Below are 20912 nucleotides of genomic sequence, written 5' to 3' on the forward strand. Positions count from 1 at the left end.
GCCACTTTGGGACTCAAAATGGTTTCAGTGAAAAATGTGAATATGTCCACCAAATTATGTGCTGTTCTGTATTTTTACTGTAAGACAAGGTGCGGTTGAGCTTGACCTCTCCTTTTTCCAGCTGCTATCTTTTTAATTCAAGAACAGAAAATAAGAGAGCCTTTCTTCATTGCCGGAATAGAAGGAAGGAATGACAATCAACCTTTATGAATTATCTTAAAAATTGTATAAAACGATGGTAGATATAAAAGTATGATATCTGGAAGATGAAAGACCAATACAGAAACAAATTGTAAATACAAACAATGAGACACACACATGCATTTTTTATTTTATCTTTTTTTAAAAACAAAACACATTTATTAATGCCAGTGTATGATCATGATAAGGGGAAAAAACTAAGCTGAGTAGCAACCAACTTCAAATGATATCAAAATATTTATTTGAAATGGAACATAAAATGTCATTAGTTCTTGGTTCTTTATTGAAGTCCTGCTTATCAAAGAATGCTGCTACAGTCAATCTGGATTCTGGTATAACTTGGCACATGAAGTACAAATTACCTGTCTGTTCATACACAACATTTCTCACTCTCTTAAAGCACTCATTCATACATACTTACATGATGCATATAGATAGTGACTAAAGCCATGTATGGCCTAAAGCACATACAAGAGTTGATTCTAGAGTAACATATTTCTACATCATAACAAGTCCACTGTATTTACAAATGATGATCTTTTTCTGCAGATGAGAATTCACTTGAGGGTCACTTCTCTGGACGCACATTTAAAATGTTCAGGTTGTCAAGTTCTTTATCAAATCAGATGTATAGCTACAGGAAGATCTGTATGACCATGTGCAAGTATTCTAAGGCAATAGTAGTAGTTGTTCCACAGGGCTTGTGCTGCTGTTCCAATTCTCCTTTTCACACGCTTAGAAAGTCTGTTTTCTTAAAATGCAGCCAGGCATAGTGAGACATTCATGATCTGCAAGTTGTTGGCTCAAAGTTCTAGAACATCTGGGTTATGGGGATTTTTAAAAGGTTCATAGAATAGCACCATAGAAATGAGCTTTGCCATCACAAAAGTCTTGTTTCCAGAAAACACTCCCCCTCTCCTGGGGCTCCCCCCTGCATGGCTTGAGAAATCTGATTTGGGGGAGGGGGAAATTTTATTTGTTCCATCTTTGACTGGTTTTGAAAAAATAATTACAAGCTCATTCACAAACATTTCCAAGAAATGTACATTAGAAGTTCATTACTACTGAAACTGAATCCATAACTGACATTTGGGATTATTCTCATTCTGGTTACTTCAGTTCTCTTCGCATAAAGTTTTGGAGCAGTCTTGTAAAAGAACCTTTTCCATATGGTCTTCCATCTAAAATATAAGAGTTCAGAAGATACCGAGTCCTTCAACAATAATAAAACTCTCAAGTCACTGACAGTTTTCAAATTCTGGAGGTATTTTAATTATGATGAAGTTAAAAAGCTTCAGACATTCCAATGTGTTGCTGTAATCAACACTCTCTGAAGAACTAATGATTTAGCAGACACAGATTTCCAGTTTGTTTTAATGACATTTAGTACATTGATGGGGCAGATGAATTATGAGTATTGAATAATCTCAAATTATTGTCCCCCTCTCCATTTCCTGATTTTTGTTGGTATGCATCATATCCTTTATATACCACCAAAGCAATTAGAATAAGATACAAAGACAGCAGGACCTGCAGACGGTGGGCATTCTTCTCCTTGACATAAGTTACTTCTTAAAATGAAGCCAAGTCTGCAGGGTCAGTTCCCTGAATCTAAGCAGTTGAGTATTCAGGCAACTATGACACTTGTCAAGCTGAGAACAAAGCTCTTATAGTCTCCTTGGAAGTATGGAATACTGTTTCACCAGCTATGCAGAGACAGCTGTGTATGGAGACCACACATCACCACCATAATGTCTGTTCTTCTTGAATATGACTATATTTATTTAACAGTGAGATGTTTCAGCTTTCCTTCACTTGAACTCATGGTGTAAAAACATTTATATATTAATAATGACAGTTTTCCCCCAATCCCATTCCTCTTTCTTTTGCATGGTCTCTCATTCCATAAATTGCTCTCTCAGCCTTGTTTTGTGGTCTAAGGATCTTGTGTTATTTTTTGGTGTGAACATTATCTTGATATTTTATACTTTTGTATCGTATATGAAATCCTTTTTTGTTGATTGTATCATCTGTGTGAAAATGAAGTAAAATAGAATCGCCTGCTGAATACATTTCTTCAGGTGGCTGCAGAAAGAAGATGGGGGAGATTATTAATGGTATCCAGGAAACAACAGTCAGTAATGTTTTAAGAATTAGCCCTATCATCTTTAATTCTGATGGATTTTTAAAAAGACTCTCTCAATAAAAGAGTCATAACTGCTGGTGTTTGCTCTGCTGATAGGGATAAAATACTTTTGGGAAAAGTTTGTTTCTGACTATGTAGCAAGCTGTATTCTTAATTTTCTTCTTTCATTTTTAAATTTTCTTTTTTTTAAGCTAAGCCAGTCTAAAGCAGGCTGCATCCACTCCAGAGAAATAATCCAGTTTGATACCAATTAACTGCCATGGTTTAATCCGATGGCATTCTGGGAATTGTAGTTTTGTGAGATATTTAGCTTTCTCTGTCAGAGAGCCCTGGTACAACAAAAAACTACAGTTCCTAGAATTCCATAGAACTTGGGTTATTTCTGCAGTGTTAGTGCAGCCTCAGTGAAATAACCCAAGTGAAATAAACACAGGAGTCAAAAGTAATACTAAAAAGGAAAATGCATACATTTCACCTTTTGAAAGCCTCATACTCAATCTCAGAAATTCTGTATTTCTTTAACAATAATTTCTGCGTAAAAACCATTAATGAATTTAACATTGATTCAATAAATTAGCCAGATGGTCAGGATCATACAAAAATATAAATGGAGATCTCTTATCTTCCACTTTCAGACTATATTTGAGAAATAAATTTCAGATGTTATAACATGGTGAATTTGTAAAATTCTCCTTTACGTAATCTTGATCTACCTAACAAACAGGTTACAAAGGCCAAAACAGATTAATTCAACAAGATCTACCTCATGTTTTTATTTAGCAAAAGAGTGGGGCTTTCATTTTCTTTTTACAAACAGCAAGCCTTTCATTGCACTGAATGAAGCCTGCTTTCTTAATCTTGGAGAAATTTTAAAAACAGGTTGTGATAAAGAAGGAATGAGGAACATGTAGTCCTCAAGATCTCATTGGACTGCAATTTCAGTAGCCACCACAGGCAATGGTTGGGAATTATGGGCACTAAAATACAACATCTGGGGGCCACAGTTGCCCAGTCTTGTAATAAAGAATGTGGGAAGGGTGCAACAAAACGATGCTTGTTTATGGGCATCTTCATTACCTATTACTGAACTAGAATTCTTGTATTCATCTGAAGAGTTTTAAGAATCACAACAATTAACAGAGTACATACCCCTGATCCACAAAACCGACCAAGTCTCAGAGCAGCTTTATCATGACCATCAAAGAGTTCTAGGTAGTCATAACCACAGTCTGCCTCTTCTTCCACCTCAAAAGTCTGAAAAGTTAATTCTATTCGATAGCCACGGTCTGACACTATTAGCCATTCACAGTCTGCTTGAACAGGATAGTTGTTATCACCAAATTGAGCATGAGAATAGAGGTCTCTTGCCTTACTTTCAGCTTTCAGGCGACCACCACATTCTGTGCAATGGAAGGAGAGGGAAAAGAAAGTGAGGAAGATAGACTGTTTCAGTTATGTTTCAAAATGCTTCAAACATATTTAATTCTCTAATGCCTAATATTAGTGAAATATCCATCAGAAAGACATAAGAACAGTCACCAGGGGTCAGTATAAACAAAGAAAATAGACCTATGTAGAAACCTGATTTAATATTTGACAGAAAAAACAAAAGCAAAACTATTGACAGTGGTCTTCTTTTTTTAATAAGGAAAACTGAATTATACCGTTCTCCCTGTCTGAAGGATGTAGCATGATTCTAGAGCTGAAGAACATATTCAATCTTTACAAAACATATAAGCTTTACTACCTTATACCTTCCACTGCAAATAACTTTTGTACACTTTTAAAATAATTTAATACTGTTTTAAATGCAATGATTTTAATTGTTTTTAAAACTGTATTGCTAGGTTTAACTTATTTTCTTGTGTGAGGCACCTTGAGTTTTACTCCGGAAAAAGATGGCATATAAATGAATAAATGAAACAAACAAATAAATTATAAAGGATACTGAAGAAGTGTTTACAAACACAGGCAACTACCCTGCATTAGAAATAAAAGCAATTTGCTCCCTTCACTGCTTTATAAGGAGACCCCCCCTAAAAATTGTGCACAAGACATTTCCAAATAGTTTTCTGTGAAAATAACAAGGATTATGTTCAACCTGTAGAATGTGTAGCTTGGAAGCCTTTTCTTTGTACTGATGCATCAGAAACAAATCGAAGAAACATTTTATTTCCAGTAGCAACGAGGGGGTCTGGTATCTTATTTCCACACAAACGACCAAGTATTGGAGACTTCTCGGTTTCTCCATCAAACACCTCCAAATGGTCATACGCACATTCCTGATGTTGTTCAATTTCAAATTCATTAAAAACCTGAAAAGTTAACAAAAATAAGTCTAATACAATAGGTTTGTTCCAGATGTGAACTGTGCTGTATTCTTATTCTGAAACATTTTGGACTTTGAATGGCAGGCTGGTTTTGGAAGCAACAAGGTTGTGAGATAGCAAAGATAGTGAGATAAGAAAGACAGAGCACTAAGTATTGTTCTGAGGCAAACACCATAATACGAGAAGGAAATTTTTATGGTGTTTGTGTGTGTGTGTATGCAAGCACAAGCTCTTTTATAATGGAACTGAAGAGTGTGCTGGGTAGACTGTATTCTCAATAGCTTTCAGAGTTGGCAGTCATGTTTTCACACTGAAGGGATTAAGGCATTTATTCCCTACAATTATCCATGGCAGAAACAACAAAATCTGGAAAACAGACATGTTCCACCAAATTCACTCTCCTAGTTCACGGGATTATCTCACATTTCAGAAAGACATGAGGCAGACAGCTGAAATGGGGAAGGAGGGGTTATGATATACATGTTGAGTTTATTAACTTTGATTTCAATTTTATTAATATAAGATTTTAAACCAATGGTTGCTCATTCTCCCTGTGACCTTTTCAGATGGGTTTTTATGAGTGCATGTGTGTAAACTCAGGCGGGTTACAGACCGCCTATTTGGGACGGGCTGCACCCGCCCCTTTCCTCGGTGTATCAGGGCCTCAGTGGTCAGAACGGCAGCCGCTGAGGCCCCGATCCGCCGCTTTTCAGGCTGCGGGGAAGCGGCAAAACGCCGCTTCCCCGCAGCCTGAAAAGGGGTGTCCTTGGGGCTTCAAGCCCCAAGGACACCCCGCGGCGGCGGGGAGGGGGAGAAAGCCCCTTTCTCCCTTGCTTCGCTGGGCGCAGCCGTCTGAAGGCTGTGCCCAGCGAAGCAAAGCGGCGCTGCAAACCAGGAAGGAGCTCCAAAACAGAGCTCCTTCCTGGTTCGCGCAAAGGGCACCCTAGGCGCCCTGGCGCGGAGCGACGACGTCACGTCCGCGCCGCCCCGTATAGAGGCGGCGCGGCCGTGACGTCCTCATGACAGCGGCCGTCTGGAATGGCCACCATCATTTTTTACACGCAGAGCGCGTATTAGGGTTAGGGAGGTGCGCACCTCCCTAACCCTAGTACGTGCTCCGCGCATACTTTCATGGCGGTCTATAACCCGCCATAGTCTTTTAAAATGTTAAATAAAACAAGTTCTAGGACCCCACAGCAGTAGTACTTTTCTAAATGCTGATAGCCAAGTAAAATGTCTGCTGTTTGAGAAAGTTATAAAAGTTGGGGGGGGGGGGGAAATACTTCAGATTAACTTCGAAACAATAACTGGATGAAATTGCTGCACAAAACAGAAATCTCAAACTCCTCTCTCTCTCTCTCTCTCTCTCTCTCTCTCCCTCCCTCTCTCTCTGGTCCCCCTGCATTTTCTCTCTCCCCCCAACCATTATTTGTAACTTTTTTAAATTAGAGCTTTATCTCATCTTTTCTTGAGTAGTGGTAGAACAATCTGTGGCTACCTAAATGTTGTTAGGGTACAACTTCCATCAGCACTAAACAGAATTGTCAATGGTGAGGATGGTGGAAGTTGAATTCAAATATCATCTAAGGGCTTCATTTGCCCTATCCTTGTTCTAGAGCTTTAACAAAGTTCTGATGCTCATAAGAACTTCTGTTTTAATAAATGGAAATTCAGTAAACAAAGTTGTAACTTTTAAAAGTAAATGGTAACTCAAGTTTGACTTAAAACTGATGCACTAAAATACACATTGAAGAAGTGGCTCATTCAGCTTTAATAACTTACATGTCAGTCTCATGCACATGGAATAAATCAGACTTTGTCCAGTGGGGCTTATTCTAACTAAGTGTGATTACAGCCCCCAAGTTATTTCTGACAAGGGTATTTAACAAGGTTGACCATGTGTACTCTTATACAGAGTTGGCTATTTTTCCTTACTTCTCTCTATCATTCACTAATTCACCAGGCAGGAGTGTGGAAATTTCTAGCCAAGCAAACTCAAGAGGCAATATTTAAAAGGAATGAAATGGAACAAGAATAAAATGCAGACCAAACATAATTGATATAAGTTGTGTCTGAGACAATAACACAGCTGTAATCTACTGAATCTAAAATGGAAGCCATCCAAAGTACAATGTGATGCCACTTTATATTAACAGCTGTTTTCATGTAGATTACGTTTTGGTGTTTTGGCAGTGGAGAAATGATAGCATGAGGACAAAACAGTGAAAACTGAAACAGTGATATATTCCTCTAATTTATTTGTTTTTTAGGAAGATTAGGTATTTGTCACCATAGAATGAAAATGTGGATGAAATGCAAACATCTGCACAGCCAACCCAGTTGCTACTCATAAATTTTGGTTGAACATATTATTGTCAAATGGCCAGGTATTGTGCTATTTAGCTTCTAGATTACTTTACGGACAGATAAAAGTCCATGAGAGGATGATTAAAAACATAACTACATCCATTTAAGTTAAAATTGGTTTGGAGTCAAACTAGGTAACAATGAAAGAAGCTTTAAAAAGAAGAGTCAAGGGGGGGGGGGGGGGGCCCTGCAGCCGCCTCCATTTTCGCCAGATCAGAGTCGTGGCAACTGCACGCTGCTGCCTTGATCTGGCCTTTCCAGAGTGCTGCAGCCACTGGCGCTGCAGCTTTACAGCACTCCTTTGGCACTGTGTCATGTGGATGAAGTGCCAGAGTGCCATGATGCCACGCACTATGTAGTGTGGCACATGAAATCACGCCACCATGGGGATGGAGTCAGGGCATAGATTGTATGGACGCCACACCCCAACTCTGCCCTTAGGCCAGCCTTAATGGCTAATCTGCACTGCCCCTCAATGACATCAATGGAACTTAACATATCTAATTTTGGCCCCACTGATTCCAATGGGCCTATTCTTAAGTACAACAAACTCTGAATCCAACATATTTTATGTAACAGCAAATTATTTCTTTCTTCCTTTTTTCCCAGTCTAACAGTGTGAAAAATGTATCCACGGAGGTAAGTCTCATGATTTTATTTTGTCATAGTCACAAATTAAATATGCCTTATAGCAAAATGCTACCTGTCTACTCAGAAACTATACCATTTTAGTGGAAATATTATAGGATTGGAAACAAGAGTCTAGGTAAGTGTCAATTCTTGAGCATAATACTTTTAAATGGTTCCCCCACACCTTGGACAACTGTATTGCAATATAATTGTATAAACTGTATGAAAGACCAGAAGAAAAAAATAATCTTCTATAGTGTAAATTACAAATTCAATTCTTAAGCATAATACTCAGGGAAAAGACTCTGTTAAATATGTATTATACTATAAATCCTATACAGAAATAGTGCAGTGCAAATGAGTGGCTTTCTATAAACTCTGGATGTAATTCAAAGGACCAATACAAAAATCTACGTGTGACTGAAATGTCATGTTGTTAGCTATTTCGTCTCATATTTCTGTTTCAGCTACTCACACTGAAAAGACAGTCAAAGTAGGTCAAAAGACACAGGAACCTATAAAATTCTTCACCTGGGTACACATGGCTTTCCTACAACATGTGCATATGTATTAGCCAAGTCAGTTCATACCTATGGTGGCATTTAGCACTCCATGCATCATTGGCCTCTTGAAGACTGCTTCAGATGGGTCATTCAGACATCTTGTTTTTAGCGTGATGATGCAAAGCATCTCACTCATGCATTCTGGGTTTGTTATTCACACTATGAAACTGCATTGATGTGTATCTCTGTGAGTTCAGTTGCTCACATATGCAAACATTCGAAAAAAGATGGAGTTGGTGGTGCAAATGCATTCAGAAGCCCTTTTTGGTATGCAACATTTTATCGTGGATCTATTCACATTGGTTATTCACACTACCAATGATGCAGATCTTTTTTTAAAAAAATCTCAGGAAAAACTCCAATATTGATTATCCCAGATTAAATGGGTTTTTGGCAGCCTCCTCAACTTAATTGGGTGCATTTGGGATGCATACGAACAACCTTTTGAAGCTCTGATTTTACCATCTACTACCACAATTTACTTTAATCTTCCAAGCAAACAGTGTCCTAGACTACCAAAGATCTTTGCTATGTCAAAACTACTTACTATTTTGATTCTGTGTCCTGGAGTGGCACTTATTTCCCATGTGCATTCCTTCCTACTTGGATACTTGTCAGGCCAGTTAGGACTTGTGATAATTCCATTTGGACTGTGGATCTTCTGTTCACACTCAGCTACACCAATAATGGAGAGATAACATCAGTGAGTCTAGTTGAAAAAATATGTTATATCATGAAGCAAGAACCAGTAAGCTATTTACTCACTACTTCATGGAAAGGACAGAAATTTCTAGAAGCAAACCTATTCATTCTTCACTGTCTTCATCACTACCACTGGCAAACTCATTACAGAATAATATATAATAATGCACTGTGCTGGTTTTGTCTTCAGTAATATATTTCTACCAAATTCTTCAAAAGATCACAAAAAACTCTTACACAATGTGTCTTACAATAGCTGCAAATACTCATGTAAGGGCTTAGTCAAGCAAATCATTCAAAGTGACCTGCTCTGTCAGATTACTGATTCTTACCTTCCTTGCAGTCATGTTTGTTTTCATGTAGCACAAATCCATTTCGACACTGACATACATAGCTCCCTACAGTGTTGATGCATTCCTGCTGGCAGCCACCATTGTCCTTTGAACATTCGTCCTTATCTACAAGACACATAATGTATTTATTGTAAACATGATATCTTTTCCCACTTTTCAGAAAGTTATAGAAAATAGGTTTAGTTCAGGGGTGAGCATGATAAGGCCCTCCAGATATTGATGGACTACAACTCCCAGGAGCCTTAGGCAGCAAAATCAGTGGTGAAGAATGATGAGAATTGCAATTGTTCAACATCCAGAGGGCTGTAGTTGGAATACAACTAACATAATTAATTATGTCCATGTAATGGGTATTAATAGCAATGTCAAAATGACAATACAGTGCACCCGTGCTATAGGCGGGCGCCCCATACGTGGCTTCCTGCTTATGTGGAAGCCGCGCGACGGGAGAGTATATAGTGCCCGTGGCACACACCCTCTCCTGCACCGCGAGCACGAGTCCCATTCAATCGAATAGGACTCAAGTTTACGTGTTTTTTTGCTTACGCGGGGGGGGGGGGGGTCTGGAACAGATCCCCCATGTAAGCCAAGGTACCACTGTACTAAAATGCCATCTCTGGTACATTTAGACAATGTTTGACAGGGGTAGAGAAGAAGAAGAATTTCAAGGAGCTTAATCACTCTATTTTCCCTTAGTGCCTCTGGATTGGCACTGCATCTTAACATAGCATCATTTCAAGTGAGGCAGAGAAAGGGAACATGATAAGCTCCCTGCTCCATGAATATTCCTAGAATATTTTTTTCTTCCTGTACAGTGAAAACTGCTGTTTTTAATTCTGACATTTCATTCTCCCTTGCTTCCTGGGATAGGGAAAGAGTCACTGAAAAAAGATTTGGCATAAAGGTGCATCTACGCTATAGGAATAATGCAGTTTGACACCACTCATGCTGAGTGCACTAGCACTCTTTAGCATAGAAGGGTAAAAACCCCAAGGATTTCATAGAATGGAGCTATGGCACTTAAAGTGGTGTCAAACTGCATTATTTCTACAGTGTATATGCACACCAATATGGCTGGGTTTTGTTTTTTTCCTCCTAGTTATTTTCCACCAGCAGTCAATGATGCAGCTAAGGTTAGACCTCAGTCTAGAGTTCTGTAGTCTCTCAGGCTACTGCCAGATAGGCCCAGCACCAGTACTCAAGCCACTGCAATGTATTATGGCCCAGTATTATTAACTCTGTTCCCTACAACAATTTTCTTGGTTTTTTTTTAAAAATCAGAGTCAGGAGGTGTTTGGCTGGACATAGCTACAAACACTTTATTATTCTCCCATGTTGTTTCCTGCCCCCAAAACAGCAGAAGCAAACTACACTGAATCTGTGTAGCCATGTCGCTGCAATAAATGAGCTTAAAATATGAAATGGCAAACTATCCAGTTATGCACATTACCAGGAATTTTTTTTTTAAATCCCCCACTCTACAAAGTAGCATTACTATAGAAGCAATTTTAAAGTATAAAAAGAGTGGAGGGAATAGATAATATTCTGTACTTAATAACCCAAGTTATATGTATGGATGCCTAAAGAGAGTCCCCACCGCATAAGATCATTAAGCCCAGCATCTTAAATCACTTAGCTGCACCACTATCAACAGTCCAAAATGTAGCAATGTCTACCAAACATGCACATTTTTCTGATTGTTTGCTGCAAGCTTCACAGTCCTTCCTCCTGTTTCACAGTCCAAAAGAGGAAGCGAACGCATGCATTGAAATCTCAATCAAAGCATCCCTGACAGATAGCCATCCGGCCTCTGTTTAAAGACCTCAAAGGAAGGAGACTCCACTACACTCCAAGGAAGTGTATTCCACTGTTGAACAGCCCTTACTGTCAGGAAGTTCCTCCTAATGTTGAGGTGGAATCTCTTTTCCTGGATCTTGCATCCATTGCTCCAGGTCCTAGTCTCAGGAGCAGCAGAAAACAAGCTTGCTCCCTCCTCAATGTGACATCCCTTCAAGTATTTAAACAGGGCTATCATATCACCTCATCAGTACTACTGGGATATACGAAAAGATACACAAGACTTTGCAACAGTGGAGCACTTTGTCACTAAGGCCCAAAATAAATCAGAACAAAAAGTTTCACAGTTAGCATTATGGCATTATTTTTAAAAACCAAACACTGGCAACATGAATTGATCATAATGAATCTGGACATAGAATTGCAGCTTAAAGAGAGGAAATACAATATTATCTAAGTAACACAAGAAAATAATAGATGTTATAAATTGCAGGAAAATCTGCAACATGGCAGGCACTACACTGTTTTTTTGTAACAGTTATCCTCTAAAAGAGCTTTTAGTATGTTAGACATAAAGCAGGGCGGGGGCAGGGGAGTGGTAACATGAGCTGAACTAAAAGGCATCAAAATTCATTTGCAAGGAGAAAAGCCAAACTAGATTAACAGGCAGTCATTCCAGCAAGAGATATCAGCTGCCCCTATTCAGCTGTTATTATTTTAGGTGGGGCTGATCCATTAAATCAAAACTGGCAAGACTTATTCCTGAACTACATTCAAAATGACACATACCACATTAGCTGTGTGTTAAGACTGTAATTTGAAGAAGCTAAAATCACAAGAGCTTTTGATGGTTTTGTGAGTGACAGAGAGCTACCCATTAGGGCCACAAAGTCTGCAAAGCATTAATTAAGAGAGAAGCAGAACAACATTTCATGCTATGAATTGTATAGACAAAATTATTACACAGGCACAAGCTACTGTTTGCCATTTGTGTCTTGCAACTATTCATACAGGTATTTTATATATTCTTACATTTTGTATGCAGTAATTTGCCAAAGAAACAAAACAGCTGTATTTTCAACACATTCAACATTCTACATGTTGAAATGTATATGGAGTTTATCACACTAGCGAAATCCCACTGAAAACAGGATTTAAACTAGATTCAATTTTTAAAAAAAAAAAAACGCAAATGCAGGAAGTTTATCACACATAATGACCCCCAAAGCGAAATAATGCAAAGTTAAACCAAACGCAAAGCAGAGAAAACTGGGAGCTTTTTACTTTCGGGAAGTTCTGAAAGTAAAAAGCTGCCTCTCTGCTTTGCGTTCGGTTTAACTTCACATTATTTCACTTTAACTGTGATGTCGTCTGATAAACTTCCCACATTTGCGGGTGTTTTGTTTTGCTTTAAATTTCTTTTTCTTCAGCATCTCCCTAGTGTGATAAACTCCAATGACTCGCAGGTTGTTCTTTGATAGGGAGACCTTCAAGCATCAATTGTTAGAAAGTATGTTCATCACTACCTCTTCTAATGCCCAACTTTCATTTCACCAGCTGGGACAGCATTCTTAAAAAAAATACTAATCAAGAAAGAACTACAAGGGGCCTTCAACTCCTGGTGAAAGTCTATTCTATTCAAAATAACTTTGTTGCTATGTCCCTTTAAATTGTTTCTGACTTATGGTGACCCTAAGAGGGCCCTAGCATGGGGTTTTCTTGGCAAGTTTCTTCAGAGGGGAGGCTCTCCATTGCCATTCTCTGAAGCTGAGTGTAACTTGCCCAAGGTCACAATAACTACAGAAACTCATGTTTGGGCCCTCACATTATTTAGCATTGTAAGGAACTAAAAAGGACTATGTGAAATTCCTGGCAAACACAAATGTTGTTTGCAAGTAAGCTATTAGCTTGGGAAAACCCCAAAATAGTTAACAAATCTAAATGCTAAGTTGTAATTTTATTATAAATGAAATGAAATATAAATATAGCATTTACATTTGTAATCCTACTGATCATGAGAGTCCATTTCCAAAGAGGCCCCTATGAGTATCTAAGGAGGGTAAAAACCCCAATGCATGCAAAGAAGCACTCCAGGCAAGTCATTGGATCTGCGCCAAAAGAAAAGAGCATTAATTGATGGAATGATTCCAGCTCAAGACTATTAAAGTTCATCCCAAACCCTACAGCAATATAGATCTATCCACAAAAAGTGAGATATCTTGCTTTTTAACTCTAGAAAGAATCCTTGTAACACTTTACTTTGCAACTATAGAAAAGTGACAGGTGAGTTTCATACATGATAAACAAAATATTGGGAAATAGATAAATGGTTAAAATGTACAGAAAACAGGTTGTTTTTTTAAAAAGTTAACAAATGCATGTATAAACAGCTTTAGTATTTTGCAAAGGACTAAGTCTTTTCCTGTACAATCAAAACACCTGAGAAAGAAAAGTCATGTGTGCATTCCTAATGGGATGTTTATGCTGTTTTAATTACAGTAAGCAGTATCTGCTTTGTTGAAACAAACCTTTAATACCTTCCTCAGTGTTGTAATACAATGGACATGGGACAGACAGTGAAACTACAGCAAAATATAATCATTTGGCACTGTCAATGAACAGTGCACTAAACGTCCTATCAACACTTTACACAAACCAGTGTAGACTTTCTACCATATGCATTCCAGATTGAAGGTCTTAGAAGAAGAAAAAAATTAGTGCAAATTAGTTACAGAAACAAATGTTTTGCTGAGTAAATGCAAACCATTTGTTGTGCTCAGAGATGGAAATCAGTCTTCCAGTTTTGAATAGGTCCTTTTTGTATATTTTTCTGTCAAACCCTATTAATAAAAGAAAGATCCATTCTCAACAATATGTTAGTTCTGAATCATTCACAAGACATATGGTCATACCTCTGAGACTCTCAGAGGCCAGTCTGTGAATTATACGTACTTGGCCTGAAGGGGCAACCTGTATCAAGTCCTTGCATGATTCAAAAACAAAAATTTTCTCCTTGCAGGCAGCTCTTTTGTCTGTGGGGGAAAATGTACCAGTATGGCACCAACAATGAGTGGTTGAGTGACTGTTCCAACATCAATCTGCTCAAGGGTAGGACAATCATAAGTTTTATTTGTTTAATGTAACATCATCATCATTATGATTACCAATCCCAGCCTCTTCAGTCAATATACAGACACAGATAGTATAATGAATCAGTTTTTCAATATGGAACAAAATGAATGGCATATTTCAGGTACCACACAAATGTAATTTGAACAGTTAAACAATATAACACATAGATTTAAACACCATTTAGTAATATAGTAAGATAATTCAAAACAACTAATTATAACTCCTTTAGCATACTATTGCATTTACAATGGAGCCAACCCCCTCCCCCCACAAAAAAAGATTGTTCTTAGTACGTGTCTGAAAAGCCACTATGGTCTAACTTCACAACAATTTATTATATGTTACTATTTACTGTTATGGGCACAACAGCCATGTAGATCTGCATCCACAATAGTGCTTTATTATTATACACTTAGTATTCACAGTTATTCCGTTAGTACATTTAGAAGCCATCACTTTGAGTCAAAGAACATGTAATGCAAAAGATCTGTGATCAGAATGTTCTATGAATTATTTTGAAACTGAAACCAGACAAAAACCTAGATTAGGACCACAGTACCGGATAAAGAGGTGAACTCCTCATTGCAGATCTGTGGACCTCCAATAATGGAGGCAGTGACTTTTACTGCTTCTCCTTCTGCAGCTGCTCCAAACTGAAAAGGAGCTACTGGGCCCTATTTCAGCCCTGGCATAACTGCTGTTCAATTCAGAGGCCCACTGAAATAAATGGGACTTGTTGGTCAAACCCAGCAGTGGGAATGAAGCAGCCCATTGGATGCTGTGGAACTGCTGCTCCCTGAATTTCTCACCACTGGCTATGCTTGCTGCTTGAACACCTAATCTGTCTCAACCCTCTCAAACCTCGTTAGCCCTTAGCAGAGTTCAAACTCTTTAAGATAGCTCATATATGATATTATATGTGTGGCCACATTACCTGATCAGAAATGACAGGCTAACTGAAGATATAGGGAGGCCACACTAACAAAAAGCCAGGTTATCCATGGATTAAAAATGTAATCTTAAATATGGATGGGAGTGCAGGATGGCAAGGTTCCAGCATGCCTAAAAAAGTTGGTGGTAAGATGTTTCCTAGATAATCTCTTCATAAAATTCACCATACTAGAAAATTACTGGCCAGTCTCTAATATTCCATTCTTAGGAACATTTTGGAATGTGTAGTGGCTTCCTAGCTCCAGGCTTTCTCAAACAAGAACTATTAGCTAGATCTCTGTATTGTATCTGAAAATGTGGGTTGTGTGTAAAATAAAAACTAACTAGTCATAAAGGTGCTCTTTATCTCCCCCCCCCACACACACACACTTTTTATGCGGGAATAGACTTTATGAGGGTTAACAAAGTAAAGGTTAATCCAAACAACTCCCCACCAAATATTAACAGATAAATGAGGTGTTCAAAATCTAAAGCTATATATCTTCCTCTTTGTGATCACCCATTTGTCTTAGTCTTAGTCTTAAAATTAACTTACTCAGTTGAGTAGAAAATTGAAACTGAACACATTAAAGGAAGATACATTCATTTTCAGCACCATGGAACAAAATATGCAAGCAGAAACTTTTCTTGGATAAAAGACACAGCAAACAATGAAATATTATTTAAAAAATTTAATACCTGAGAAAAAGTGAGCCTTGAAACCTTTTTTTGAAACTGTGTTATCCGATCTGAACTCAATTCTCATGTTGTTCAGTTGTGATGTAATAACTTCAGGCACTTCTGTACCACAAAATTTGCCATGCAGTTTGGAATCAGAAGAAAGGCCACTACGGATTTCAACATAATCATACTTGCACACCTAAGAAATGAAACAACTTGCATTATTCTTGATATAAATAATGTAATAAATGTAGGTACATTGTGGATTTAGCTGTAATTGTATGTTTAAATTTACAGTATGACAGACAGACAGATAGATAATATATTTCTTGCTTCATTATACTGCTTTTATTAGTTTATTCAGAAATATGTTAGACATGACATCAATTATTTTTCTCTTATTTTCAAAACTGCATATTTGATATTGCAGATAATGGTACCAAATAAGCAAGAGATTGTGTACATCTCTCACTAGAAAAGAGCTTGATGTGGGAAGCGAGTGAAGTTTACATTTCTATAGGCCCAAAATACATCGTCAAAATGACACAGCTTCAGGCTGCATTGGGGGCATGCCAGTTACATGACACATGCCCCAGATGAGGCCTGAAGCCACATTGAGGCCACATCATTTGCAAAGAACCAGGTCAAGAAGGAGCGAATCTGTTCCTTCATGCAGTTTGGTTTAGGACCATGGCAGCAGCTTGGATTGGGACCAGGCACATGCAGATGCCACTGTCCTTGTGTGAAAAGCTTCAGTGCTGTTTCCCGCTGCTCTATTTGGCTCATTGGTTTCGGACCTCAGAGTAGTTGAATTAGATGCTAGCCTAACAAAAAATAGCATACAAGTATTTGCCCGCCTGTGTGTTGAGTAACACCGTGTACAGAGCTGTGGGTGCATGTGTAATCTATACAACCCAAACATTTCCATGCACTTAATAGCATTCGTGACCTTCAGCTGGATGCGGTTTGCAGAGATAATTGTCTGTGACCATGAAGATTTTCATACCCATGGTAAGCACTGGTAAAACACCAGTAACACACAGGTAAAACACCAGCGAAGCGCATGTGTGATCAGAAATCCAGCTTTATTATGTCCTAGCATTAGATATGTAAATGTATATATTCTTGAATAATTTCAAACATTATCTCCTGAGTTGATGACATTAGAAGAGTTTTGGCACAATTTCCACAATCTGGGACTTTTTTAAAAAGTCATTTTTCACAAGATCCTAGGGTTTTTAAAAAATTATTATTATTATTATTATTATTATTATTATTATTATTATTTTGCATAAAATGATCATATTCCCATAGAAAATTGTAAGTTTTGCATGCTCTTCTGAATTGTCTAATTAAATGTTCTTGATGCCAGGAAAATTCATATGGTATTCAAAATAAAAACAAACTCTGTTTTTAAAAGGCAGAGATGCTGTCATAAAAAATGTATGGATTCTTTGTTTTGTGGTTTTAAATGAGCTACTTTAAAGAAAATCTGAATGAAATAGTTTTGAAACTTTTCCTCATAAATAAATGCAGTATATGAATATTTAATAGATGTGCAAATAGAGTAAAACTTTACTTAAAAGAAAAGACATTATAAGCTATGAATTGATACAGAAATATATTTGACTGACAGCCTTTTAAAAATAGAATGTAACTTCTATTATTAATGAGATTCTTCTGGTTAAGCAATTTATAACACAAAATATGTAATAATTATATAAGTGATGAGTAATATTAATTTTTAATATATTCATCCACATGTGCATACTTATAACTCATTTTAAGTCTGCTTTATTAAACGTTAGGTGAAGTGTTTCTGGGCTTTTACAGAGGATTAATACTTTCATTTCCACAATACTTGAAATTATCTGCTTAAAAATGCTAATATTCAAGAAGCAACAATGAAAAACTAAGATCTATAGCCATGTGAGAGAGTAACATGTGGGGGCTTTCCTTTTTTAAAATCAACTGTTACCAAGACCAAGGCATCTGTTATGAATGATATTATATATATATATATATATATATATATAGAGAGAGAGAGAGAGAGAGAGAGAGGGGGGGGGGAATAATTGTTTTTGAAAATATGTACATAATGAGATATTTTGGAGATGAGATTCACATCTAAACTAAAAAATAATTTATGTTTTACATACACCCTATACACATAGATTGAAGGTAATTTTATATGATATTTTAAATACTTTCTTTGTAAACTGTTCATATGCATCCTGACAACTGCACAGCTAAGCATAATTAGCTTTCTCTCCCCTTATACTAACTCTTTCAAAACTGTCATACCTTATTGGGTTTTTTAAAATTTCTGCTTTCCTAACAATGTGTAATAGAAGATTTCTACACCAGCACTTACTGTGGGGTAAGTGCTGGTAAAATGCCAGAAAAACATCAGGGAAGCATGTGAGTCTGAAAGCCTGATGCGTTTCTTAAATTCAGGGAATTGTCCCCTCACCTCCAGCATCCCTGTATTGTTTGGGAGCAGCCTTTTCCCATTAAAACAAAGTTTCCGTTAATGGGAAATGGCTGTTCCCCCAATGATTCAGGGAAGCTGGAGGAAAGGGGGCGATCCCTGACATTTAGGAATCATATCAGACATTCAGACACATGCATTTCGCTGACGTTTTACCTGTGTGTTACTGTTTTACCAGCACTTACCGTGGGTTTTATTTGTGCAGCACTACAATCATAACTTACAGTAAGTGCACAATTAATTAATGTATTAATTATATATAAATGCTAGAGGAAATGTTTTGTGGAAAGCAGAACATACTACTGGAGTGAATGGGACCATGGTGCACCATGCATGAATAAGCTAAGTTATTCAGACAATAGAGCAATAGCATCACAGAATTGAAAGAGACCACAAAGGCCATTTAGTTGAACCCCCTGCCATGCAGGAATATACGATACTTCTGACAGATGTTGATGATGGTAGTTCCCACTAGAGTGACTACTTTGTCCAGGTTCTTCTCAAAATAGGTAAAGTATAGTTTCAGAATTGTAAAGTAAAAACTACTGTGGAATTTAGTAATATTCAACATTTGTGAATTCTGTGATGTGTTCACTTGTCTCTACTTAAACATTCATTTCTTTTGACAAAGCTTCCATTTCCAAAATACCTGTAAATACTTATTAAAGTTCCCACTTGGCCAAGTTAAAGAAATCTGGTAGTTTAGCTTTCTGATTCTGCATATTTAATCCTTCCAGTCTAATATCACTCAGCTTCTCAACTTTTTAAGTGCTGCACACTTCTCTTAGTTGAGAGTCCAGACACTTGCTTTATTTATAAAGCTAGCTGAAGTAAAAAAGGGAAGACATTTACCTTAAATTTCCTTTAAACATATGGAGCAAGACACCACTCCTCATGAAAAGAGAACAAATGATTTTGCATATGTCACTTGACAAGTAACATATGGGAGCGCATCTTCCAGCAAGTGGGTAATACATTCACCTTTGGACCCTGAGAATCTTACAATAACCTGGCTGAGGGATCTCTCACTACACTTATGTAATTGTAACAAGGACAGTGGAAGACATAATATTTAATATCTTTCACATGAGTCTGCCAACAGGGACATAGAAAATATGCCTTTGAGATATGCAGAGGGAATACTTTGGCACTGTAAACATATAAATGCCTTCCATAAAAGGACACAATTAAGGCCCCAATGGTAATAGAAAATCTTTACTTTTTTTATCCCTTAAAATTAGGGAGAGCTGTATCTGCTATTTCTTTGCTCCAATTGTAGCTGGCATCCTCAGTTTTAATATATGGACTAATACCATGTATCATATCCACTATCCTGTACTTTTTATCTCATAATCTTTAATGCTATGTGGTGTTGTCATTTTAGCAAGTATGCATTTCTAACGGTTTACATTATGACTTGGGAGTTAAAACATTAATTTTACTTACTGTAATCAAGAAGCAGCTCCAGATAATTTCCTATGACATTTCCCCCACTTTTTACGCAAATAGTTTGCTTACTTGTAACTGTGATTTTTCAAACAGTCATAAGTGAATTCACATATCTCATTTGTTCTGTGCCCCCATGGAGTTTCTCAGAAATTTGTAGAGCTGCGTAAAACATTTTAGAATATAACACCACCCTTCATCCAGTGTACATATCTAGGTGGGATTCCCACCCTTCCTTTTTATTCTATGTATGCTGTGGAACCCAAAAGAAGGAAATGCATAATGACAACATCAGAGGGGAGGAGAATTGTGTGAGTTTACAGATAACAATCCAAAGAACCAATTACAGGTTAGCAACCCTCCTCACATCTATGGGATGCCCTGTACTCTCCCTCTATAGCAAAGAGGCCAGCTATGAGAAAAAAGATAAAATATGGGAGACCAGTAATGTCTATCACATGGAGTCTAATTTGTGACCTTTCCTTTACCTACATGCTATGTGAAACTACTCTGTTTTCCAGCTGTATGGGCCCTGCATACTTAGGAGAAATGAGGCAGACTTTCTCCAGTATCTTATACATATTTTCACACTTACAGGGGATTAGAAGAAGAGATGTGAAGAACTGGAGAAAAATGGTGGTGCGGGGGACTCTTTTTCGGGTGTCTTTTTTCCCCTGGAAACATTAAGTAGCTGTGGGGGTGAGTACTGTGTTGTTGTTACACAATACTAACTTGTTGACTGGAAGTGATGATAACGAAAGGATGAACTGTCTAATGACCAGGAGTGCTGCTGGAAAAACAAAAATGATTGGGTTGTGGGGGAAGAGCAAAACTACAATGAAGGGGAACATAAACAATTCTAAAGAGAAGATTCAAGGAGTTTGCCTTCCTAGAAAGAAGACATAGACTGTATATCTTCATACATAGACCTAAGTTCTTCTGTGTTTGTTCCAGAGTCACAAGTGGAGATAGAAGTATTACAGATGGAAAATTCTACATCTTGGGCAAGCAAAAGTCAAGTTATAGCTGTAGTGTAAGCCCTGAAGCTGGTAGGTTGGTTGAAGCTGAAGACTTTGGCAAGTATGGCACTAGAGAGATAACAATCACAGCATTTGAACTGTTAATGTCCTATTTGGGATCAGA

At 37.6% G+C, this 20912-nt stretch overlaps 1 protein-coding gene and 1 long non-coding RNA gene across 2 annotated transcripts in view; one reads left to right on the forward strand and one right to left on the reverse strand.

Moving 5' to 3' along the window:
- Window positions 1–374: 374 nt before the first annotated feature.
- The window catches only part of TLL1 (tolloid like 1), a 141184-nt gene continuing 120646 nt past the window's right edge, over window positions 375–20912 (reverse strand). Inside the window, exons 16-21 of the mRNA XM_089527229.1 lie at window positions 15851–16031; window positions 9272–9397; window positions 8785–8912; window positions 4449–4662; window positions 3497–3747; window positions 375–2286 (exon numbers count right to left, since the gene is read on the reverse strand). Of these exons, the coding sequence (XP_089383355.1) occupies window positions 2152–2286; window positions 3497–3747; window positions 4449–4662; window positions 8785–8912; window positions 9272–9397; window positions 15851–16031 (1035 nt within the window). The 3' untranslated portion in view covers window positions 375–2151. The remainder of the gene's footprint in view (window positions 2287–3496; window positions 3748–4448; window positions 4663–8784; window positions 8913–9271; window positions 9398–15850; window positions 16032–20912) is intronic.
- On the forward strand, window positions 16773–20825 carry LOC149312856 (uncharacterized). The gene is made up of 3 exons (XR_016281314.1): window positions 16773–16843; window positions 20367–20468; window positions 20724–20825. It is a non-coding gene; the product is annotated as an uncharacterized LOC149312856 (long non-coding RNA).

This window comes from Sceloporus occidentalis, unplaced genomic scaffold (genome assembly GCF_023333645.1).
Source record: "Sceloporus occidentalis isolate IW3139 unplaced genomic scaffold, rSceOcc1.0.p SCAF_5, whole genome shotgun sequence".
NCBI classification, from domain to species: domain Eukaryota; kingdom Metazoa; phylum Chordata; class Lepidosauria; order Squamata; family Phrynosomatidae; genus Sceloporus; species Sceloporus occidentalis.